The 23,169-nt window shown below is 56.4% G+C and overlaps 1 protein-coding gene and 1 long non-coding RNA gene across 4 annotated transcripts; one reads left to right on the forward strand and one right to left on the reverse strand.

Annotated features, from left to right (window-relative positions):
* Nucleotides 1-8,619: 8,619 nt before the first annotated feature.
* Nucleotides 8,620-17,903, forward strand: LOC141917074 (uncharacterized). Its single transcript, XR_012621247.1, has 2 exons — nt 8,620-9,142; nt 17,734-17,903. It is a non-coding gene; the product is annotated as an uncharacterized LOC141917074 (long non-coding RNA).
* A 542-nt stretch (nt 17,904-18,445) lies between these two features.
* Nucleotides 18,446-22,316, reverse strand: LOC141917051 (ADP-ribosylhydrolase ARH1-like). Of its 3 annotated transcripts, XM_074810110.1 has the most exons (8): nt 22,290-22,316; nt 21,990-22,213; nt 21,105-21,203; nt 20,993-21,024; nt 20,919-20,954; nt 20,204-20,240; nt 19,903-20,086; nt 18,446-19,409 (listed from the first exon to the last, which is right to left on the reverse strand). In XM_074810110.1, the coding sequence occupies exons 1-8, from the start codon at nt 22,298-22,300 to the stop codon at nt 19,037-19,039; spliced, it is 996 nt and encodes a 331-aa protein (XP_074666211.1). In that variant the 5' UTR covers nt 22,301-22,316; the 3' UTR covers nt 18,446-19,036. The 3 variants fall into 3 exon arrangements, with proteins under 3 accessions (XP_074666211.1, XP_074666210.1, XP_074666212.1); XM_074810109.1 differs by having other exon boundaries at nt 20,161-20,240; nt 20,919-21,024; XM_074810111.1 differs by lacking the exon at nt 19,903-20,086 and having other exon boundaries at nt 20,161-20,240; nt 20,919-21,024.
* Between the last annotated feature and the right edge of the window lie 853 nt (nt 22,317-23,169).

The following is a 23,169-nucleotide window of genomic DNA, read 5'->3' on the forward strand; positions in this document are numbered from 1 at the left end:
TCGGCTCCTCGCCAGGGGCTTGTGAGCCCCCACTCTGCACCCACCAGGGGCTTGTGGCACCCAGACACCTCAACCTGTCCCCCAACAATGCTGCTGGTTCTGGCGTTGCTGTGGCAACACCTTTTGTTGCTGGTGTCATCCCCGGGAGCAACCGTTGCCCCGCACAAAGGACTGGAACCCCGGCTGGAGGAACACCCTGAAACCCATCCCTGGTCCCCTAAAACCCATCCCAGCCCCACAAAACCCATTTTCAGCCCCAGAAAACCCAGCCCCAACCCCCTAAAACCTATCCCCAACCCCTCCACCTTACCTCTGGTCCCCCAAACCCATCCCTGCCTCCCAACACCCATTCTCTGACCCCACAGACACGCTCAAGTCTTTTTTTGGGGTTAACATTTATTTGGGCCGAGCTGAGAGCAAGGGGCCAGGGGGTGATGCTGCCGTCCCCCCCACTCCCTGGTTAATAGTAACACCTGGAAAATGAGCAAAAAGCTTCAAATACACACCCCCCGCCCCCCCCCCCCCCCCCAAAAAAAAAGCTGGATTAGGAATTGTTTGGGGGGTAAGTGCATTAAAGAGAGTTTGGGGGAGCAAGTGATGCTCCACCACCCCATCACTGTTTCAGGGGGTCCCTGAAGACCCCCCCATGCTCAGAGGGGGTGTTTACCGCTCACCACAGGGTTGGGGGCTCAGTGTCAGCTTAGGCAGCTGAAATTTAGGGGTCCCCTCACCCCTGAACACCCCCAAACTGAAGTGTGGGGTGAATTGCGTCATCACTGGCCACTGGTTGAATTCAGGGTCCCCAGGGGAGAGCTCAACGCTGGGCAACCGAATCTTGCCCTCCTTGGGTTGGGTGATGGGGGGCTCTGGTACAGACCCCCCCGGGGAGAAACCCACCCTGGGCACCCAGCGCCGTCGCCGGGTCTTGCCCTCTGCTTCGCCGTTGACATGGGGATGGGTGTCCACCACCTGGTTGTCTTCTTTCTCCTTTGGCTTCACCAACACCAACACCGCCTTCTTCATGCCACCCATCCTCATCCTCCCCTCCCCTTCCAACCCGCTCCCGGCAAAACCTGTGCCGAATTTTGGCAATTTGACCCTAGAGCGGTGTCCTGGTGCTGTATCCTTCCCGGTGGTCTCCTCCATCCCATCCATCCCCGGCGGCGCCAACTCCAACGCCGGCACCTTCAACGCCGACACGCCGCTGGGTTTTGGTATCTTCCAGCTGACGGGATCCTCTGGTTGTTTTACTGGCGCGGTGAAACCCACGGTGGGGACGGTGAACCAGGGGGTCAACGGTTGCGCCCCCCCATCACCCGTTGTCCCCCGGGTTTTCAGCTTCAGCGGGATCGTGCCGGGAGACTCCGGCATCTTCCTTCCTGCTGTGCCAGTGCTCAAACTCTCGGCGCTTGCCCCACGTCTCATCATTTTAGGGTCCCCCCCGATGCGGATATCGGGGCTGGATCCCCCAAATTTTGGCCACTTCACCCCCCCGCCCAGCTCCGGCCCGGCAGGGAGTTTAGGCAACGATGGCACACGTTGGCTGCCCGTCGCTGGCAGTGTGATGCCCACCCGTGGTACTCGAAGCCGGGGGGTCCCAGGGGACCCCGGTTCTTCCGACCTCCCGTCGTCCCCCCCCAACCCCCTGATTCCCAACCGTGGCAGCTTCATCACTGGGCCGGCATCCTGGGGACCCTCCTCACCACCAGCACCCTTGTCCTCATTCTTGACACCAAAAGGCGCCAGGGATAATTTGGGGACCTTCAGCTTGACCCCGGCACCAGCGGCACCGACTGTCCCCAAGGCCAGGTCTAAGGCCGCTGTGGGACCAGTGACGGCAAGGCCGGGCGGCGCTGGCGTGGCTGTGCCGTGGGCCGCCGGGGGATACCCGTGGCCACTGCCGCCCGTTTTGAGCTTCGCAAGGGACAGCCCGAACCGTGGCAGGGTGAATTTGGGGGGTTTGGGTTTGGCGCCGGTTGCCGGCACGTCCCCCGTGAGCCGCACTGGGGGTGTGATTTCCACTGCCGGCAGCGGTGCCGCGGGCTCCAGCTCCAGGCTGAGCTTTCGGAGCCCTTTGGCAAACCTGGCCACCGCGTCTGGTGTCACCGCGGCATCCCCCTCACGTGGCGCTTCCGCAGCACCGGCTGCCGCTGGCAGCGCCAAACCCACGCCGACGCGCGGCATGGCGATGTCGATGGACGGCACCGTCATGGTCGGGAAGGTCAACTGAGCCGGTGCTGCCGGTGGCGACTCCGGCCGCCGTGTGGGCAGCTTCACCTCCAACCGCAGTTGCCCGCTGGTGACGGCCGGCTCTGCTTTGGGCACGCTGAGCTCAGGGACCAGTTCTACGGCAGCACTGGGGACAGCAATGGCGATGGAGGGGACACGGACGCTGGTAAATCCCCCTCGCGCTCCAGCATCCCCCTCCTCATCCTCTCCTGTGGCTGCGCCAAAATTTGGCAGCTTGCTTTTCAGCACTGGGCTGCCCCCACCCTTACGGCTGCTGCTGGGGGTGTCTCCCTCCCCCAGCTTGATTTTGGGTTGATTTATGGTTGTGCCGGGCTCTGGCATCACCGCTGGCAGCGGCAAAGCTGGCACAGCCACCTCCAACCGTGGCAGCCGGAACGCCGGCTCCTTGGCTTGAGGGGTGGCCGGCGGCGCCGCTCCGGCGAGGCTCAGCCCCACGGTGACTTTTGGCACTGCCACCTCCACGGCTGGTAACCGCGGGCCGGTACCTGCCGGCACTTCGGCGGCACCGCCAGCAACCTCCGTTTTCACTGGTGGCTCCTCCATCGCCTGCGTTTTGGTGGCGGCCGCTTCCTTCACCGTCAACCGGGACGGCGTCACGCGTGGCCGTTTGGGCTCCGCCACGGGCAGCACCGCGGTGGCTGCGGCAGTTGGTGCTGCTTTGGCAGCTCTTCGGCTCTTCACCAGCTTGGGGAGCTTGGGAAGGGCAAACTCCACAGCCACCGCGCTGCCGGCTGCTGCGCTCACCGGGCCGGGGGCCGCTGGCAGCTCCTTGGAGGGCGTCAGGATCGGGATGCTCTGGGTGAGGGTGCGGGAGATGGGACCTGGCACCCACCACACTCATGCGTCCACCCGTAGGGACCCCCAAGCATCCGGCATCCCCAGCGCCGCATCCACAGGGCCCCCCTGAGCATCCCCCATCCCTGTCCTGCATCCACAGGTCCCCCCCGAGCATCCCCCATCCCTGTCCTGCATCCACAGGTCCCCCCCGAGCATCCCCCTTCCCTGTCCTGCATCCACAGTGCCCACCCGAGCATCCCCCATCCCTGTCCTGCATCCACAGGTCCCCCCCGAGCATCCCCCATCCCTGTCCTGCATCCAAAGCCCCCCCGAGCATCCCCCATCCCTGTCCTGCATCCACAGGGCCCCCCCACCCCCCTGTCCTGCACCCACAGTCACCTACCAGCCTGGCCACCTTCCGCTGGTGCCCGTCGCTGGTGCCGGTGCTGCCAGGGGGGACGCGGGTGCTGCTCGTCCAACGCCGGAGACCGAGCGAGACCTTGCAGGACCTGGCACCCTCCAGCACCCGTGCAACGTCCTCGGGGGGGGCCCCCTCAAAGAAAACCCTGGCGCTGATGAGCCGGTCACCTATAGGGACCATAGGGGCTGTCACCCTGGGTGCCAGCCCCCCCCCCACCCCACACAAATCCGGGTGGGTTTCGGGGACCCCCCCACCTTGGTGGACGTGCAGGGATTTGGGTGCCTTGGCGACGTAGAGCCCGTGGCGGTCACGGGCCACGGTGATTCCTGTCACCCCGGCCTCGGGTGCCGTCTCCAGCTCCACCAGCTCCGCGGCCTCCTATGGGGTAGAGAAGAGGGTGGGGGGTGGGATCTGGCCCTTCCCCCCCGCCGCCCCACGCCGCGCCTCAACGCCCACCCTGGCACTTACCTCCATGGGGGGGTCCCCTCCTCCACGGGGCGTCACTGGGGTTTTGGGGGGGGGGACACAGGCTCAGAGTGCTCCGGTGCCGCAGGGTCCTGCAAATGGGGCACAGATCCCCCAACCCCCCCATTGCAGACCCCCATTTCTCCCCACTGCAGCCCCCACCCCCCCCATTGCAGACCCCCATCTCTCCCCACTGCAGCCCCCAGTCTCCCCCTTCCCCACACCCGCAGGCAGAGTGCAGGCAGCCTGAGGGCAGGGGGCCCCCCCTTTCCCACCCTGCACCCCAGAACCTGTCTGCTGGGATCTGCCAAGACCCCCCTCACCTCCCAGCTCCTTCCTGCTCTGACGCTCCACTACAAAATGTTTGTGTGTGTCCCCCCGCCACAACCAGGATGGGGGGACCCAGGCGGTCGGGCCCCCCCTAAAAGAGAACTCAGGCGTCGGGGCTCTCCATCCCACGCCAGCTCGCAAAGGTCACCGGCTCTGCGCTGGAGACCCCCGCTTTGGCATCGCACCCTGAACTTTCTGCTGGCACCCACCCACACGCAGGCGGGACAAAGGGGTCCCTTGTCCTGGGTCCCCCCCACCGCCACCCCAAGGGAATTCCGGGAATTTGGGAGACTAAGCACAAAATCCTGTGGGACGGAGGGTGGCAAAAGGCTGAATTCAGCCGGCCGGGCCTGCGGCTGCGGCGATGCACACACAGCCTGGCAGCCGGGGATGAGCCCCGGGGGAGAGGAGCTGCAGGGGACTGGGGTGCCCCCGACAAACTGTGTCCCCCTGAGCCCCGGGTCTGCCCTTGTGCTGTGCGGTGGCACCTCCTGGGCGATCCGCTGGCTGCACGGCTGCACATCTGCACGGCTGCATGGCTGCACATCTGCATGGCTGAACATCTGCATGGCTGCGCATCTGCACGGCTGCACATCTGCATGGGTGCACAGCTGCGTGAGTGCACATCTGCATGGACACACAGCTGCATGGCTGCACAGCTGCATGGGTGCCCAACTGCATGGGTGCACGGGTGCAGGAGTACGGGGGTACCAGGGGTACCTGGGTACCAGGATTCTGGGGTGCAGAGTTCTTGGAGGCAGCTCTGGGCTGGGGAAGGGGTGACAGCACCACCAGGACTCTCCATAATACCCTTGGGACCCCCCCATGGGAGCCTCAAGGCACCCCCAGGACCTCCATAGCACCCTTGTGACCACCATAGCACCCTCAGGACCCCAAAGCACCCCTGGGACCCCCCATGGAACCCCTAAAGGACCCCTGGGACTCCCAAAGCATCCCCAGGACACCAAAGCACCCTTGAGACCCCCCCATAACACCCTTGGGACACCCCTCACACCCCCAGGATCCTCGCAGCACTCCTAGGATACCCATAACACCTCTGGGACCCCCCAAGGGACTCCCATAGAACTCTTGGAGTCCCAAAGCACCCTTGGGATCCCCATAGCACCTCAGAGACTCCCATAGCACCCCCAGGGGAGCCCGGATGCCTGGGTCCCCCCCACAAGCAGCTGAGTAATGTGCTGACTCAGCAAACACTGCCAGCAGCACCCATGGGCGCGGGTGGGCACATGAATGGAATGATTGATGGCAGGGTGGTGCGGGGGCTCCGGGGAATTCGGCAACACCCGCTGCACCCACCCCAAGCCTTGGTCAGGTGGGTGCTGGCACCCTGAGCTCTCAATGGCAGCCAGAGGTGCTTCAGGGCCCCCCAGCACCCATGGGTGTCCCACTGGCACTCCCTCCCCATGCAAACAGTTGGTGCCACTTGACACAGAGCAGGGGTCAGATTCAGCAACTGGGGGGGGGAGAGCCACGTGTGTATTATCCACCTTTCCAAGCGCTGCACAACCTTGGGGACACCCAAAAGTCCCCTGGGGGTTCTGGACCACCCCAAACTCAGTCAGTCCTAAGTTAATGGTTGGACTGGATGGTCTTCAAGGTCTTTTCCAACCAAGATGATTCTGTGAAACCCTCAGAGGTCCTAGCCCGCCCCAAACTCTTTGTGAGAACCCCCAAATTCCTTTAGGGCTCCTGGCCAAGCTCAGGAGCTCCAACGAACCCCAAAACTATGTGGCTCAAGGCAAGAGCCCCAATGCACTCTGGAAGGCAGCAGAGCCCCTTGCGGGCTTTAGCAAAGCCCAGCGAAAGCCCTGGGGCCAAACCATGTGAAAAGCGTGGTATGGAGCAAAGATGGAACCTCCCGGGCTCTGCAGTCACCTGCTGAGGACATCTAAGAGACCAACGTGCCTCTTTGGTTTCACAGAATCACAGAATCCTTCAGGTTGGAAAAGACCCTCGGGATCATCGAGTCCAACCCTCAGCCCGACTCTATAAAGTTCTCCCCTACCCCACATCCCCCCACAGCTCATCCAAACGGCCCTTAAACACACCCAGGGATGGTGACTCCACCCCCTCCCTGGGCAGCCTATTCCACTCTCTGACCACTCTTTCTGGGAAACATTTTTTCCTCATGTCCAGCCTGACCCTCCCCTGTTGCAGTTTAAAGCCGTTCCCTCTTGTTCTGTCACTAATCCCCTGTGAGAAGAGACCAGCACCAACCTCTCCACAACGTCCTTTCAGGGAGCTGTAGAGAGTGATGAGGTCTCCCCTCCCCTTCTCCTCCTCACACTGAACAGTCCCAGCTCCTTCAATCTCTCCTCACAGGATTTATTCTCCAGGCCCTTCCCCAGCCTCGTTGCCCTCCTCTGCACTCGCTCCAGCCCCTCGAGATCTCTCTCGGATTGAGGTGCCCAAAACTGGACACAACCCACCAGGTGTGGCCTCACCAGTGCAGAGCACAGGGGGACTGTCACCTCCCTACTTCTGCTGGTCACATTATTTCTAATACCAGCCAGGATGCCGTTGGCTTTCTTGGCCAGCTGGGCACACTGCTGGCTCCTGTTCAGCTGCTTGTCAATTAGAACCCCCAGATCCTTTTCCTCCAGACTTTCCCTGCTGCACACTTGCTGCATGCTGGAGGGCAGGCTGGTAAATAACTTTGTGCAGTGTCTCTACTCGAAGTGATGAGCCCTGCCCAGGAAACCTCAAAATCACAGAATCACAGAATCATCTCGGTTGGAAAAGACCTTGAAGATCATCTAGTCCAACCATGAACCTCACACTGACCATTCTCTGGGTGCAGGATGAGGAGAGAAGAGCGCTGGTAGTGCAGAGGTGAGGAAAGGTGCAAACAGAGCCGGGGGGTCACCAGCGTATCGCTCGTCTGCGGCTCAGCCGCTCGCATCGGGCCTGCTCGGATGTGCTGGTCCCTCTGAACACGGCTGCCCCTTTGGCACAAAGAGACGGAAAGTCTCTTCCCTCCTGCCTTCAGGGTGGAAGCATCCAGTCAGAGAGGGACCTGGGGGGGTTAATTGATGGATAACGAGCCAGCGGTGTGCCCAGGTGGCCAAGAAGGCCAATGGCATCCTGGCTTGTATCAGCCATAGGGTGGCCAGCAGGGACAGGGAAGGGATCTCACCCCTGTGCACTGGTGAGGCCGCCCCTCGATGAGTGGGTTCAGTTTTGGGCCCCTCACCCCAAAAAGGCCATTGAATGACTCGAGCGTGTCCAGAGAAGGGCAACGGAGCTGGTGCAGGGTCTGGAGCACAGGTCTGATGGGGAGCGGCTGAGGGAACTGGGGGGGTTTAGTCTGGAGAAGAGGAGGCTGAGGGGAGACCTCCTGGCCCTCTGCAACTCCCTGAAAGGAGGGTGCAGAGAGGGGGGAGGAGTCTCTTGAGCCAAGGACCCAGCGCCAGGCCAAGAGAGAATGGCCTCAAGCTGTCGTCGCCCCTGCGGGGTGGGTAATCATTGAAGCTATTGGTGGTGGCGGGACGGGCCCTCGAGCTCCAGCACCTGCCCTGAAGCCTGTCCCGTAGCCCTGGGCTACCCCAAGCCCTGTGGTGGGGGCAGCAGGCTGGCTCCCGGGTGCGTCTGCAGAAGCCCCGGTGGAAGGGGGGGCTCTGGCTGGGGGCGACCTCCCGCAATAACGGTCAGTGCTGCCTCTTTCCCTCTCCCAGGGGCCGTGCTGAGGCCGCTCTGGTCCGTTCCTGCCCTGGGGATGCCGCTGGCTGCACCCGCCTCGGGCTTGCGTGAGGTGTGGTACAAGGAAATGCTCACCTACTTTGCAACTTACTTACTTATAGCAACTTATAACGATTTCTGAATATTGCTTAATAATCCTGCTTGCCCTGACTGCTCTGTGGAAGCTCATGAAGGACTACTGTGTTCATCAAAACAAAGCAGTTTACTGTGGAAACTTCCCAAGAACTACTATGTTCAGCAAAAATATGTTTCTTGTCCTTGGAAAGCAGATGTGCTCTAACTACTTTAGTCTTAGTAATGAATAGATAGGCACATATGGATGGTAGAAATTGATACACTGGTACTTTTAGATAGGATAGAATGAGTAAACCAGCTTGAACCACTCTTGTTGTTCAAGAAATTGGCCATGAGAATCTGCGCATGCTCCGGGGCAAAGTACAAGGTGAGGAGGACTGTGAGCCTTCCTCCAACAGACCCCGGAGACGCCCCCCAGGAGGCAATGGGCAGGTGCAAAGAGAACATAAACTGCTGACCCCAGCCTCTAGAGCTAACCCAGCCTCACTCATGCACATGGATGTTTGTGTTATGTAATCAATGAATATGTATATCCACACTCGATGAGTTTCTGGTAAAATGTGCGGTGGGTGTGCAAGCTTTGTGGAGAAATCCCCTTGCACCCCGGCCGGAGTAACCACACCTGCTGGATAACTCTGTTGGAGCTGTAGAGTCTGTTTCCGTGAATCAGGTGTCTCTGCCTGGTCCTGCGCTTCTCCGGGCACAGGGGTGAAAAGGGACAGGCTGGGGGCAGTGGACAGGAGCTGCCCCGGCTGAAGCTGGAGAGGCCCGAGAAAGGGAAAGAAGGAGAAAATCAAGGCCATCCAGGCAGCAGCTGCCTCCCAGTGCGGGCAGAGAGAGCCTGCCTTCTGGGGAGGAAGGAGCCTCTCCACAGCCCGCAGCGGGCACCCAGGGCTGTGTGTGTCCCCCGAGGGCGGGACGGCCGCGTAGGGCGCGAGCGAGCGAGGCTGCGTGTGTCGGAGCCGCGTCCTGTAAGAGCTGGGAGACACCCGCGGGTTCTTTTAGGGGGAGGACAGCCCAGCAACTGGAGCTACAGAGGAAAGAAGGAGAAAGAGGGGTCTGAACTGGCAAATGTCCCTGGCAGCGCTGAGAGCGACGGCTGCGGTGAGTCCTGGGCCCTCGCGGCCCTGTCGCTCCTCCCGTGCTCTTTGGGCCCTCCCCTGTTCCCCTCTCTATCCCACACTGCTGTGATTTTTTTTTTCTTCTTCCCTTTACCTCTGCTCTCCTCTCACTTATTCTCTTCTGCTCCCTCTCCCTCTTCCTCTGTCTTCTAGCTCTCCCTTTTTCTCTATACGCCTTTGTCCTGCTCCCTCTCCTTCCTTTTTTTCATCCTCCATCTCTCTCCTGCAGCCTAGCGCTCTTTTTCTCCTTTTCCAGTTCTTTTTCCTGATTGGCATCAGTCTCTTTCCCCCACAACTTCTCTGGCCTGTTCCCTGGTGTTCTTTTCCTCTCGGTGCCTGTCTGTGCCACTCCGTATCCCTGCCTTCTTATCTCCCTCCCTCATTCTCTTCCTGCCTCTATCCCATATCCTCGCTCATGCCCCCCCCTGTTCCTGTATCTCCCTGTCCCCATCCTCCCCGCTGTTCACCTCGCCCTCTCTCAGACCCTTTGGGCTGCTCGACTATAGATGGCTTCATCTCTCTGTCCTGTTCTCTGTCCCCATCTTTTCTCCTGCTCCCCGTCTCTGTCCTTCTCTCTGTTGCTCTTGTTGGTTCCAGGCCAGCATCCTGCTCCGTGTCCCTCTCCCTTCTGCTGTCTCCTGCTCTTTGGCTCCCTGTCCCTCACCTCACTTCTAGATGCCTCCGTCCTGCCTCCTCTCTTTCCTGATCCCTCTGGCCTGCTGCCTATCACTCCCTTGTTGAAAGAACGCAGAGGGAGCCCAGCCATCATTTAATGCACAAAGGCTCAACTTTATTAGTACTCACACTTCTTTTATATCCACAATAATTAGTTCATACATATTGCAAAAAGCAAGCTCCTTATAGGTTGCTAAGGTTAGATACATTGGTTGCTAAGGTTAAATACCAATCTCTCCCCTTATGATTTCTGCAAGGCCTTCTACATAGTCCTGCTTCTGTTCTTTGTTCTTCTTTGATACTTTTCGGTATTTTCTCATCACGTCGCCGTTGTCAGCAGTTCCTCGGTGCTGTGCCCTTTCTCACGTAGCCAGTTGTTAGCAAACTGCTCCACATCTCCCCCGTTTTCTTTTTGCACTTGTGCTAAAAATATTGCAGAGGCAGTCTTCTGCAGGGCCCTTTGCAGAAGACTGACAATACATGGCAACATCAAAAGTACAACCACAATTACCAAGATCATGACCCCTATAGACTTGATCAGAGATATTAACCATCCTGAAAGTCCCCATTCTTTTAACCAGCTTTCAATCCCTAATCCATCTACTTGTTTCAAGCTGTGTAGACCTTCTTGTAATTTCTTAATCTTTGCATGGACTGAAGAATAATTGTCTGTCAGGTTCATGCAACACATTCCTTCAAATGCCTCACATCCATGGCCTTGTGCTAAAAGCAAAAAATCAATAGCTGCTCTGTTCTGTAAAGTAGCATGTCTAACACTATCAACATCAGTTAAAAGGCCACTTAAAGCTAAAGAAGTAGCGTTAGTCTGTTTGCTAAGCCAACCAAAGTTACCCAGATATTCTGCTTGGGTTGTGGAACTACCCATCCTTCAGCCTGATGCAGGTTCCAGCACAGGCCGAACACACCGAGCAGGAACCCAGCGAGGGCCGGCATCTGTAGAGACACAAGCATAACCCCTGCCCCAGGTTAATCAGTCGCTGTCGATGAGCTTGTCTCTCTTCCGGCGTCATTGGGAGGTGCGGCAGGTTTCGCCCATCTCGTTGGAACCCATACAGTGCCTGTTGGTGTAGAAACACAAAGATATCCCCTTCCCCATATTACTACTTTAGCTGGTCCTTTCCACAATCCATCTTTTGGATCCTTATAATTTACCCATATCTCTTTCCTTCCCTCACTTACTTTTGCCTTTTCATAATGTAACATAGCTGGTGGCTGTTCTGCGTCTCCAAATATACACAAGTGATTCATTACAAATAATGTTTTTGCTAATCTTTCTTGTACATCCTGTATTTCCGTATATTTTGCTACATAACGTTTCAAGGTACCATTTGCTCTCTCAACTATGGCCTGTCCTGTGGGAGAATGCGGTATCCCTGTTACATGCTTCACTCCCCACTTGTTTAAAAATCTTTGCATTCGACTTCCGACATATGCTGGTCCATTGTCTGTCTTTATAGTATTCGGGACTCCCATTATTGCAAAACAACATGTTAAGTGTCTGATTACCTGTATGGCCTTTTCCCCACTCTGTGCAGAGGCCCATATATATTTGCTATAAGTATCTATAGTAACATGTACATATTTAAGTCTACCAAAGCTTTGTATGTGAGTCACATCCATTTGCCATACTTCATTAGATTTCGTCCCTCTAGGATTGACTCCTATTCCAATACCAACCCCTTTATTGTGAAAACTACAAACAGGGCATGTTTTTACTATGGCCGTTGCCTCCGCCATTGTGATGCCAAACTGTGTTTTTAGCCCTTTTGCATTCTGGTGGAATATGTCATGTGCTTCTTTTGCCAATTTGTCTTTCGGCATGGGAACATGTACAGCAGTGGATACCAACTTGTCCGCTCGAGCATTACCTTCCCCAAGTCCTATATCCCATTTATGACTCCTAACATGGATTACAGCATACGGTTGTTCCCTTATTTTTATGGCCCTCTGTAATTGTAAGAACAACTCATAGAGACGCTTATTTTGTACTTCCCTGACTTCTGCATCTTCTATCCTTGCTACTATTCCTGCTACATACATAGAATCAGTTACAATATTCAATGGTTCATTAAACTTAACCATCGCCCAAACTACTGCCAACAGTTCCAAAGTTTGTAGTGTGTCTTGTGCTGTGGCTTTTAATATCTCGTGTTTCCATGTATTATCTTCTTGCCACGTTATAGCTGCTGTCTGAGATTTCTTTCCTGCATCTGTATAAACTGTGATGGCATTCGGAATCGGCGCCTGTTGTCTTTTTGGCTGTTCAATCCAATGTAATTGTCCTAACCATCTCAAAGGTTCCATAGATAATTGATCAGTTGACAACATCATTGGCCCATTCAACATGGCTTCCTGCAATGCTGTGCTATTTGCCAGGTACCACTGCATGGTTTCCTTCTGCATTGGACAGTATATGAATTGAGGTTCTCTTCCACTTATTTGAATAACTCGCACACGACCTTTCTTTACTAAATTTGCTAGTGCCTCAATTCTTTGAAGTAAAGATTTTGACTGTTGTAATGCTGGCGTGATCCATTTGAAGTAAAGATTTTGACTGTTGTAATGCTGGCGTGATCCATTCTAGCACCCATGTCTCCCCCGTTTTCTTTTTAGACTGCGTAATAGCTCCGAGCAAATGCTGTGAGCCCATCCACACAAGTATGTCCAGGGGGAGCTCAGCATCTCTCCGACGCACTTGTCCAGAAGTAATACGATCCATAATCTGTTGTAGCACTCGTTTCTGGTCTGCTGATAAAGACACCACCTGTGCAGGGTCATTTCCTTTTAACAGTGGTCGTAATTGCTGTAAAAGTTCGTTTGGGATGCCCACTATAGGTTTTAGCCATTGTAAATCTCCTAATAGCTTCTGAGCATCGTGCAGTGTTGAAATTTCAGGATTAATTGTCAATTTTTGTGGTGTTACTATTTGTTTCATCAAAGACAATCCCAAATATTTCCATGGAGCTGTTTTTTGTATCTTTTCTGGTGCAATTACCAATCTTTGCTTTGCAAGGGTGTTTACAATTTCTTTTATCTGTGTTTCTGTAAATGGTTCTTTCTGTGCAAATAATATATCATCCATATAGTGATAAATTATAACATTAGTCCATTTTTGACGTAATGGCTGTAAGGCTGCATCTACAAAAATCTGACATAAAGTTGGACTATTTCTCATTCCTTGTGGTAAAACTGTCCATTCAAACCGTTGATCTGGCCCTTCTCTATTTATTGTTGGTAAAGTGAAAGCAAATCGGCGCATGTCCTTTTCATGAAGCGGAATCGTAAAGAAACAATCTTTTAAGTCCACAATCAATATAGGCCATTCATAAGGTAACATAGCTGGATTCGGCATACCTGGTTGTAAAGCCCCCATTGGTTCCATTTGTTTGTTTACTTCCCTAAGGTCATGCAAAAGTCGATATTTGCCTGATTTCTTTTTTATGACAAATATCGGAGTATTCCAAGGACTAGTAGATAATCTTAAATGTCCTTGCTGATATTGTTCTTGTACTAGCAAGTGTGCTTGCTCAAGACTTTCCCTTTTTAATGGCCACTGCTTTACCCATATTGGATCGTCAGATGTCCAAGTTATAGGGATCGGGAAAGTCCAAGCAATGGCCATTAGAATAAATGGTGATCGTTTGTCAAAACTATTCCCATTTGTGCTAACACATCTCTTCCAATTAAACAGTTTACCCCTGGAGGTAATTGCACTACAGCAAACACCGCTGTGACTGTTTGTCCTTCAATTGTTAATTGTAGGGGCGGCGTTCGATTAGCTAAAGTTAAACCACCCACACCAGTAATGGTGGTGGTATGCTCTTGTAACGGCCAGCCTTGTGGCCAAGAAGAAGGCGACAGTACGCTGGAATCTGCGCCTGTGTCTAACAACCCTTCCACAGTTATTGCGTTACCTTGAAATGACAGGTGAACAGTCTTTCTGGGTCTCGTACTCAGATTCAGTGTTAGCAGGGTCAGGCTTCCTGTAGATCCGAAGCCTTTGTTTCCGCGACTCTTCTCAGTCACTGGTCGTATTGTTTGAGTCACTTGTGGCAGAGGCACCAGCTGTGCAATCCGTTGTCCCTGTGCAATCTTTACTGGTGGATTCAGTGTATATGCCATAATATAGATCTCACCTTCATAATCTGCATCAATAACTCCCGGTAAAACAAATAGTCCACATTGTGATGCCGATGATCTTCCTAATAATAAAGCTCCCATGGCTCTCCCATTAATAATGATAGGTCCTCGTACATTCGTAGATATTGTTTGAGGATTATTTGTTAACAGGATAACATCTACTGCTGCTGCCAGGTCCAACCCGAGACTTCCCCGGGTGGCGGGTTGAAGGACTGCGCTGCGGCTGCAATTTTCGTCGTCGCGCGGCGGCCGGCGAACGCGCTCCGTGTGGAGTTTCCCGACCGTCTGCAGCAAACCCTCTCATTATGGGAGTTGGATCGGCAAGTTTGACACCATACATTTCTGGCTGTACAACTCTTTCGTACATGCCCTGGAGCTCCGCATCGGTAACACCGCAGCTGCCCCTTTTGAGGTGTTTGCACTTTAACTGCTGTTGCTGCTGAAGTCTGGAGAGGCGCAAGGGCTGCCATAACCTGACTTTGAGTAGCCTGAGCCTGTTCTTTCATTCCTTCCCCTAATTTCTTTATTGCCTCTACAAGAAAAGCCTGAGGTCCAGTGGGTATCGATGACGCTTTTTCAAGTGCCTCCTCTACAGTCCAATTTGCCCCTAATGTATTCAATAAACTCTTTGTAGCAGGATTGCCATTTTGTGAAATACATTGTTTTAAGAGAGCACCCTGCATGAAATTAGGTACTCTTGCTTTTTCAATTGCATTCACCAACTTATCTACAAAACTGCCCAAAGTTTCTTCTCTCCCTTGCTTAATTCCCATATACATTGGAACTCCGCCTGGCTCTTTCACTTGCTCTATGGCCTCTCTCACTAACCTCATTGCCTCTCTCACCTTATCCGGACCAAGCAATGCTTGAGCTTCTACTCTAGCATAAGGTCCTAACCCCATTAATTCATCCATTGTAATCCCTTGTAATAGATCTCCTGCTTGCCGCTGTATCGCTATCGATTCTAATACTCTCGCTTGCCAATGCGCATTAAACAACAACCACTGACTAGGAGAGAAAATTAACTTTGCTATACCCCGACAATCTGCAGGCAAAAGAAGTTGAGTGCTCCAGAGATAATCTAACATTTGACGAACCGGTTCACCAGTAACACCATAAGAACTCACTGTAGAGCGCAATTGTGATAAAAGCTTCCAATCTAATGCCGTAACAGTAGCATTTATTCCACCAGCTGGGTTCGGCTGAAACTGAACTGGAAAAGCCATTGCTGTCGCCATCTGAGTCATCTCCTCATCCCCTTTTTCTAACCCCTCTCGTGCCAATGCATTCCAAGCCCGACACCTTTCTTTAGCGATCTCTATCCCCAGCCCATCTTCTGAGCCAGGAGTAGAATTCTCGCTTTCCGGTGTCACAGTGTGGCTGGACGCGTCAGGGCTACTCAGGGCGGAAACGGGGGGAGCGGTAGGGAGAACTCGTTCTGAGCTTTCCTGTCCCTTCTCTTCGGAACGTAAAGGTGGTAAAACAAGCTCACGAAACGTAGGCGGTAATGGCCACCTAGTTTCCTCCTCCCCATATCTGGTGTTTTTCTCTTTTGCCGCAATTGCGCTCTGTGCAGCTCTTTTTTCAGCCTGATACCTTAGCAATTCATTATGAACCATCCTCCATAACTTTCCCAACTTTTTTGCTGTCTTATCATCGTTCAATGTTAATTCCCATAATTTATCTCCAAATTTTCGCCATTCCGATAACTCATGAACTGTATGTGGATTAATAAAACAACCTTGCTCTACCCCATAAGCTAAAAGCCCCTGAAGATCCTTTTTTACATCTATTCCCTCAACCCGGCGTTGTGTCAGCCAGGATGCAAATAAATCATATGCTGCTTGCCTGTCCATACCTGAATTTTTCCGTTGCAGCCTTTCCAGGTCTCGGCAGCACGTATCAGCAGGGCTCACCTCTTATGACACCCTGGGCGCGGGCCTTTTCTCTTATTTCAGTCGCCTTTCGCCGTCCTCGCTGCTTAAGGACCTGAACCACTTTCTCTGGTCTTTATCCTTCGTGGTGCCTTATACGTCCTTTGGCACGTATCACGTCGTTAGCAGATCACGTCCTTTGGCACGGATCACGTCGGGGTCACCACTTGTTGAAAGAACGCAGAGGGAGCCCAGCCATCATTTAATGCACAAAGGCTCAACTTTATTAGTACTCACACTTCTTTTATATCCACAATAATTAGTTCATACATATTGCAAAAAGCAAGCTCCTTATAGGTTGCTAAGGTTAGATACATTGGTTGCTAAGGTTAAATACCAATCTCTCCCCTTATGATTTCTGCAAGGCCTTCTACATAGTCCTGCTTCTGTTCTTTGTTCTTCTTTGATACTTTTCGGTATTTTCTCATCACGTCGCCGTTGTCAGCAGTTCCTCGGTGCTGTGCCCTTTCTCACGTAGCCAGTTGTTAGCAAACTGCTCCACACTCCCTTGGCATTGAATCTCCACCTCTCTGCCTTGCTCCTGTCCCTCTCCTCATCTCTTGGTTGCTGCTGTTTCTTTCTCCATCACCGCCTCGCTCCCTGTCCCTTTTCTCTTCTCTCTGTCCTCCAGCCTCTCCCCAACATTTTGTCTGGAGAGCTCCATGCCACGCCCTGTCCCGTTGTTTCCCGGTATAACCCCGTGCCCAGCTCCTGTGCCATTATTAGGATTATACAACCTGTCCTGCTCCGTGCCCTTTTCCCCTTCACCTGCAGCCCATCACGGGCTTTTCTTTCTCGCTCTCTTTGTCCCGATCCCTCTCCCTCTCTCACCTCCTCAATCCCTCTGCCTTCTTGACCGTCTCTTTCTCTCCCTCTCTCCCACCTTCCTTTTCCCCCACATTTGATTTTTCTCTCTCTCTTCTTTCTACTCCCCACTCATCATTATCTCTCTCCCTCCCTCTTCCTCCCTGACCCTGTTTTTTTTCCACCCTGTCCCTGGAGGACTCCTCATTCCTTTTTCCAGTGATTTCTCCAGCTCTGCTTCCCCCACATCCTCCCACCCCTTTTTGGCTTCCCAGCCCTTTTCAAACTCTGATGTTCCTCAGACCTTGCACCCTTTTTCAGCATCTGCTTTTTTCTGGCCTACATTTGCCCTCCAGCCTCCAATTTTTTTCTGGCCCACACTTGCAATCCGCCCTTCCAGCCCTTTTCGGCCTCTGCTTTTTTCTGGCCTCTACTTCCCTCTGGCCTCCCAGCTCTTTTCAGTCTCCCACCCCTTTTTGGCTTCCACATTTTTCTGGCCTCTATTTCCCTTCCAGCCTTCCTTTTCAACCTCCTGCAGCTTTTTGGCCCCCGCTTTTCTCTGGCCTTTATGTGTTCTTTGAACTTCTGACCCTTTTTTGCCCACCCAGCCCTTTTCTGTCTCCCACCCCTTTTTGCACTCCACAGTTTTCTGCCCTTTACTTGCCCTCTGGCCTCACACCTGTAGAAGAATTTAAAATATAATCTCTGGTATATTTGAAATAGATTTTAAGGCCTAGTGAAATATGTTCAGGACTGAGCTATATTGTAATACTACCAAGGCAACCGAAACGCTGCTCCACAGGCCTCGAAAGTGTTCTTAGCCTGCTGCTTGTATAGTCCCAGCCCAAGGCTGGTTTAAAATCCAGTCAAGCTGATCCTATAGAGACAGTTTTAACAAAGGGTGGTTAATTGACTAAACACAGGGGTTTTGCTAGATTAGGAGAATTTAGTGTCTAGAAACTGCTCGCTCTACCTAAGCTTTTAATAGAACGTCTTGAAGTCTTAGAATTGTGCGAGGTGAAAACTAGTGGAAGAAAGATGAAGAAGATGATGACCCGAAAGATGACCCTGAAATCAGTTTCAACAAGGATTGGAACCAGAAGAGAAGAATTTGGCTGAGACAGGGGATTGTAGTGAACTTCAATAAATGATGAGAGTCAAGAACTAAAAGGTTGAGTGGAAACTTATGAAGACTTTGGATTTAGGTGATAGATTTAGGAATAGTGTATAAACTGTGCGAGGCCTTCGGACATCCTCGGGGGTCCATCAGTGAGGGGGGGCCCATCGCCCTTGCCGTGGTTAACCTTGGGGGCCCACCACCCTTGGGGCAGTTAAAGCCAGGCCCAGCACCCTTTGGGCACATCACCCTGGGGGCTGTGAACCCCGGGGGCCCATCACTTTTTGCTTCAAAGGACCTTGGGGTTGTGGCACCCACTGAAGTGACCACGAAATCTGTCACCATCCTGGGTGGCGCTCAGAGGGGTGTGGCAGTAGGGTCCTGTGCTCCTTTCGCTCCACTCAACACTGAGGAGCCCACCCGCTGGCCACTGGGTCTAAGTCCTGGGCTACCAGAGATGGAGTGACTGGGAGAGACCCCAGTAAAGAACTGTTCAGCCTGGAGAAGATTTGGGTGTCAGGGGTCCCACCCAGGTGGGGCCTCAGCAGTGGCAGTGACAGGACAAGGGGCGCAGGACACAAACCTTGACACAGAGTGACTTGGGGGGACACGTTTTTTACTGGGGGTGTGACTGAGGCCCCTCGGGGAGGTTCTGGGGTCTCTGATGGTGGAGGGATGAAAGACCACCTGGATGTGGCTACGGTGGCCTCCCAAGGGCTTGCCTGAGCCCCCTAGCACCCCTTTAAGGGCCCTGCTGACCCCCAGGGTCTCCCAGGGGCCTTCCTGAGTACCCCAGAACCCCATGAAGTTCCCTGCAGCCCCCCCAGGGACCCTCTCAAGCTCCCCCTGGACTTTGTGAAGGTCCCAGCTGACTCCCAGGGACCTGTCAGAGCCCCCCAGCACCCCATGACAGTCCCTGTTGACCCCAGGGACCCTCCTGAGCCCACCATGAAGGTCCCAGCTGACCCCCAGCTCCCTGAGCCCCCCAGCACCCCATGAAGGTCCCTGTTGATGCCCAGAGACATGCCTGAGCCCCCCAGCACCCAATGAAGGGACCTTCTGCCCCCCATCGAACCTCCCAACCCCCTCCAGGACCCCACAAATGTCTCTGCTGCACCCTGGGGACCCACAGGACCTTTTTCAGGAGGAGGGGGACAGCTGGTGACACCAGGGACATGGCAGGGGCTCAGTGTCTCCCCCAGGCCAGCGCGTGGAGGCGGTGGGCAGCATCCCGCAGCCGCCCGCGGTGCTCGAGGCGGCAGTGCAGCCCAGGGGGGATGGACGCCAGCCCCCCCCGCAACCCCCAGCACCCAGCGGCGATGGTCCCCGTCGAGTCATTGTCCCCACCGTGCAGCACCCCCCGGGCACACAGGTCCCCCCAGCATCCGCCAGCTGCCAGCAGGGCCTCCAGGGCCACCATGGGTGCGTCATGGCCACTGCGCCCAGGCCACCCCTCCAGTGCCCAGCCCAGGTATGCTGCGTCCCGCTCGGCTGGTGACAGAAGGGGTGGCACCTGTGGCGGGCCACGACCCTCCAGCAGCCCCCGGGATTCCAGGTACCTGCAGAGACATGGGACAGTGAGGTCACTGGGGACACTGGAGTCATTGAGGGCATGGGGCCACTGGGGTCATGGGGACACTGGGGTCACTGGGGATATTGGGGTCAGCAGGGATACTGGGGACATTGGGGTCATCGGTGTCACCGGTGACAGTGGGGTAAGCAGTGACATGGGGGGGTCACCGGGCTGTGGCTCTCCAGCAGCCCCTGTGACACGAGGTACTTGTGGGGACGTTGGGGACAATTGGGGTATGGTGGCAGTGGGTGCAGTGGGGACATCAGTAACACCAGGGACACTGAGGTCACTGGGAGTGGGGGGTGGCCCTGGGCTGAGGGTGGCAGCACTGGCAGGGACACTGGGGACACGGGGACACAGGGTGGGAACTGGTGGTCCTGCGGCCAGACTGGGCACTGGGATCAGCAGTGACACCAGTGACGGAGGCATCGCCAGGACTGGGAGAGAGCCCCTCCCAGTGCTCCCAGTGCCCCCCTCACCGGTGCCAGGCATCCCCGAAGAAGGGCCAGGCAGCAGCGTTGTCCCCCACGGCCACCCCGGCACCTTCCACGTAGTCCCACGCGAGGGGCAGGACCCGCAGCAGCTCGGCCCCCCACCGCTCTGGGGGCTCCCCCCGAGCCCCCAGCGCCCCGAAGAGGGCCACCGCTAGCGCCCCGAGGTACCCTAAAGGGGACAGGGGTTTCAGGGGGTCTCCGGTGTCCCCTGTCGTCCCCCCCCGCCCCAGGCCTGGCACCCACCGGTGGGGTGGTGGTGGGTCATGCGGCCGCTCTCGATGCTCACCCGGATCAGCGTCGGCAGCTCCCAGGCGTGGGGGTACCTGCGCTGGCGTCAGCCCTGTCCCTGTCCCTCCCCTTGTCCCCCGCCCTGTCCCTGTAGCCCCGGCCTTGTCCCCATCCCCATCCCGCCACCCTTGGACCCGCTGTCCTTGTCCCCATTCCCCTGTCACCGGCCTCTCAGCTCCAGCACCACCATCTCCCCAGTCCCTGGTCCTTGTCCCCTCCAGCTCTGACACCCCCATGTCCCCATCCCCCTCTGTGTCCCCATCCCCCAGCCTCTGACACCCCCATGTCCCTGTCACCCCCATGTCCCCATCCCCCCCAGGTCCCACACCCATGTCCCCATCCCCACATCCCCACATCCCCCCTTGTCCCTGTCTCCCCATGTCCCCATCCCCCTCCCATCTCTGACACCCATGTCCCCACCCCTGTCCCCTCCATGTCCCCATCCCCCCACTTCTGACACCCCCATGTCCCCAGCCCCGTGTCCCCATCCCCTCATGTCCTCATCCCTCCACCCCTGACACCCCCATGTCCCCCTCCCGCCCCCCCAGATCTGACAGCCCAGTGTCCCCATCCCTGTCCCCTCCAGCTCCAATACCCCCACATCCCCCTCCCATTCCATGCCCCCCCAGCTCTGATACCCCCACCCCCCATCCCCATGTGTCCCCCCATGTCCCCCCCACCGCCACTGTCCCCCCCCGTGTCCCTGTCCCCACCTGAGGCCGATGGCCAGGCTGCGCATGGCGGCCCCGCAGCCGGTGCCGCTGGGGTTGAAGGGGATGCGATAGCCCTCGGGCTCCCCCGGCCGCAGCTGCGAGGTGCCTGTGGGGGTGTGTGGGGGGGGTGAGACCCCCCTGGCACCCCCCAACCCCCCCCCAGACTGTCCCCCCCCCGCCACTCACCCAGGATGCTGGTGGGCCCTGGCTTGCGCCCCTCCATGTCACCCATGGCGGCCACGTACCGGCGAGCCAGCTCCTGCAAGAGGGGTTCCCCCTCCAGGCCTGGGGGCGCGGGGGGGGCTAGTGAGGACCCCCCCTGGGCCACCCAAATAGGAGAGGAAGGCGAGGTGCCATGCACCCCCCCTCAACAGGAGGGGAAGGGGGACAGCATCTGTGAACACCCCAAAACTCAGGGAAATAGGAACACTCCTGAGCACCCCAAATTGGGTGGGAAAGGGGTAACCCCCCCTGCACCCCCCCAACTTGGGAGGGGGAAATGGGCCCCCTCCAGCACCCAATATGGGAAGAAAGGGAACACAAACTCCCCCAAACCGGAGGGAAAAATAAGACACCTCCCCCCGCCCCGAGGGGAAATGGGGACCCCTCCAATTATATTTTGGGGGAAATAGGAAGCCTCCCTGGACCTCCTAAAAGGAGGGTGTGTGGAATTAGGATGCCCCCAAACCCCCTCTGGGGCCTGTTGGGGACCCCCAAAACCCCTCCCAAGGACCCCCCCATACAGCCCAGGGGTATAATGGGGACCCCCCCCACCTCCCACAGGACCACCCTGTACAGTCCAGGGGTATAATGGGACTCCCCACCCCCCCCAGGACTCCCCTGTACAGCCCAGGGGTATAATGGGGACCCCCCACCTCCCCCAGGACCCCCCTGTACAGCCCAGGGGTATAATGGGGACCCCCCACCTCCCCACAGCCCCCCACCATGCAGCCCCAGGGTATAACAGGGACACCCCCCCACCACACAACACTCTGCTGTGGCCCTGGGGACCCTCCCCAGTGTTTGTGGGGTGCAACGGAGATCGTGTCGTCCCGCCCACCCCCCCCAAACCTGTGGCTAGGCCCTCGGCGGTCGCGAGGTGGAGGACAGTGTCATCGCTGACAGGCCACTCGGGGGGCTCGAGGGTGATGGCCTCCAGCCCCCCCAGTTCGGCCAGCTCGGCGTGGATCTGGGGGCCTGAGGTACAATATTCCCAGCGGCCCCCCCGGTAGCCCAGCGCGTCCCCCACCCCGCTCAGCACCATGGCTGCTTCGTAGGCTTCAACTGAGGGCTCCCTGGGGGGAACAGGGGGGGTTTAGGGGGTGCCAGCATTGGGGGGGGGGTGTGTGGGGAACTCCCAGGGGCACTCACGTCTCCTCCATTGCAGCGGCAGCTGGGGATGCCCATCAGGTTCGGGGCATGGGGCCAGTGCTGGCCGGGGGCCCTTAAGGACACCCCGGGGATTTTTTCTGGGGGGGACGGGAGTGCTGGTCCCATGGCAAAGGGGATGAGGGGTGAGGGACCCCAGGGCCTCTGTGCCTGGGGGGTGGCAGGGAGGGGGAAGGCTCAGGGGGGGCCCAAAAGGCACTGAGGGGGGGTCTGGGGGGGGCACCCAGAGGGGCATGGAGAGGGGGTGTACCCAAAGAGGGCTGGGGTACCCAAAGGGTCATGGAGGATCTGGGGGGGGCACCCAAAGGGGACTGGGGGGGGCTTTCAAAGGGGCACAGAAGAACATGGGTTCACCCAAAAGGGCTGGGGAGGGCATCTGAAGGGGCACACAGGCACATCAGGGGCACCCAAAAGGGTCAGGTGGGCACCCAAGCACATGGGGGGCACCCAGAAAGGGGGGGTGGGCATCTACAGGGGCACCCAAGCACATGGGGGGCACCCAAAAAGGGGGGGTGGGCATCTACAGGGGCACCCAAGCACATGGGGGGCACCCAAAAAGGGGGGGGGCATCTAAAGGGGCACCCAAGCACATGGGGGGCACCCAAAAGGGTCAGGAGGGCACCCAAAGGGGCACCCAGTGGGGAGAGAGGCCCCAAGGGATTTGGGGTGCAGAGGGACGGGGTGTAGCAGCCCTGGGGGAAGTGGTGTGGGGAGAAAAGGAGCAATCCAAGGAAAAATGTCTCTGCCAAATATTTTCCCCGCTTTTAGTTCACTGGGATGGGGCAAAACCACGGCCCGGAGCCATATTTTGGGGCGCGATCCCCCAAAAGTGCTGTCGCTTGGGTTGGGGGAGCGATATGCA

Source organism: Strix aluco, chromosome 33 (assembly GCF_031877795.1).
Source record: "Strix aluco isolate bStrAlu1 chromosome 33, bStrAlu1.hap1, whole genome shotgun sequence".
Lineage (NCBI taxonomy): Eukaryota > Metazoa > Chordata > Aves > Strigiformes > Strigidae > Strix > Strix aluco.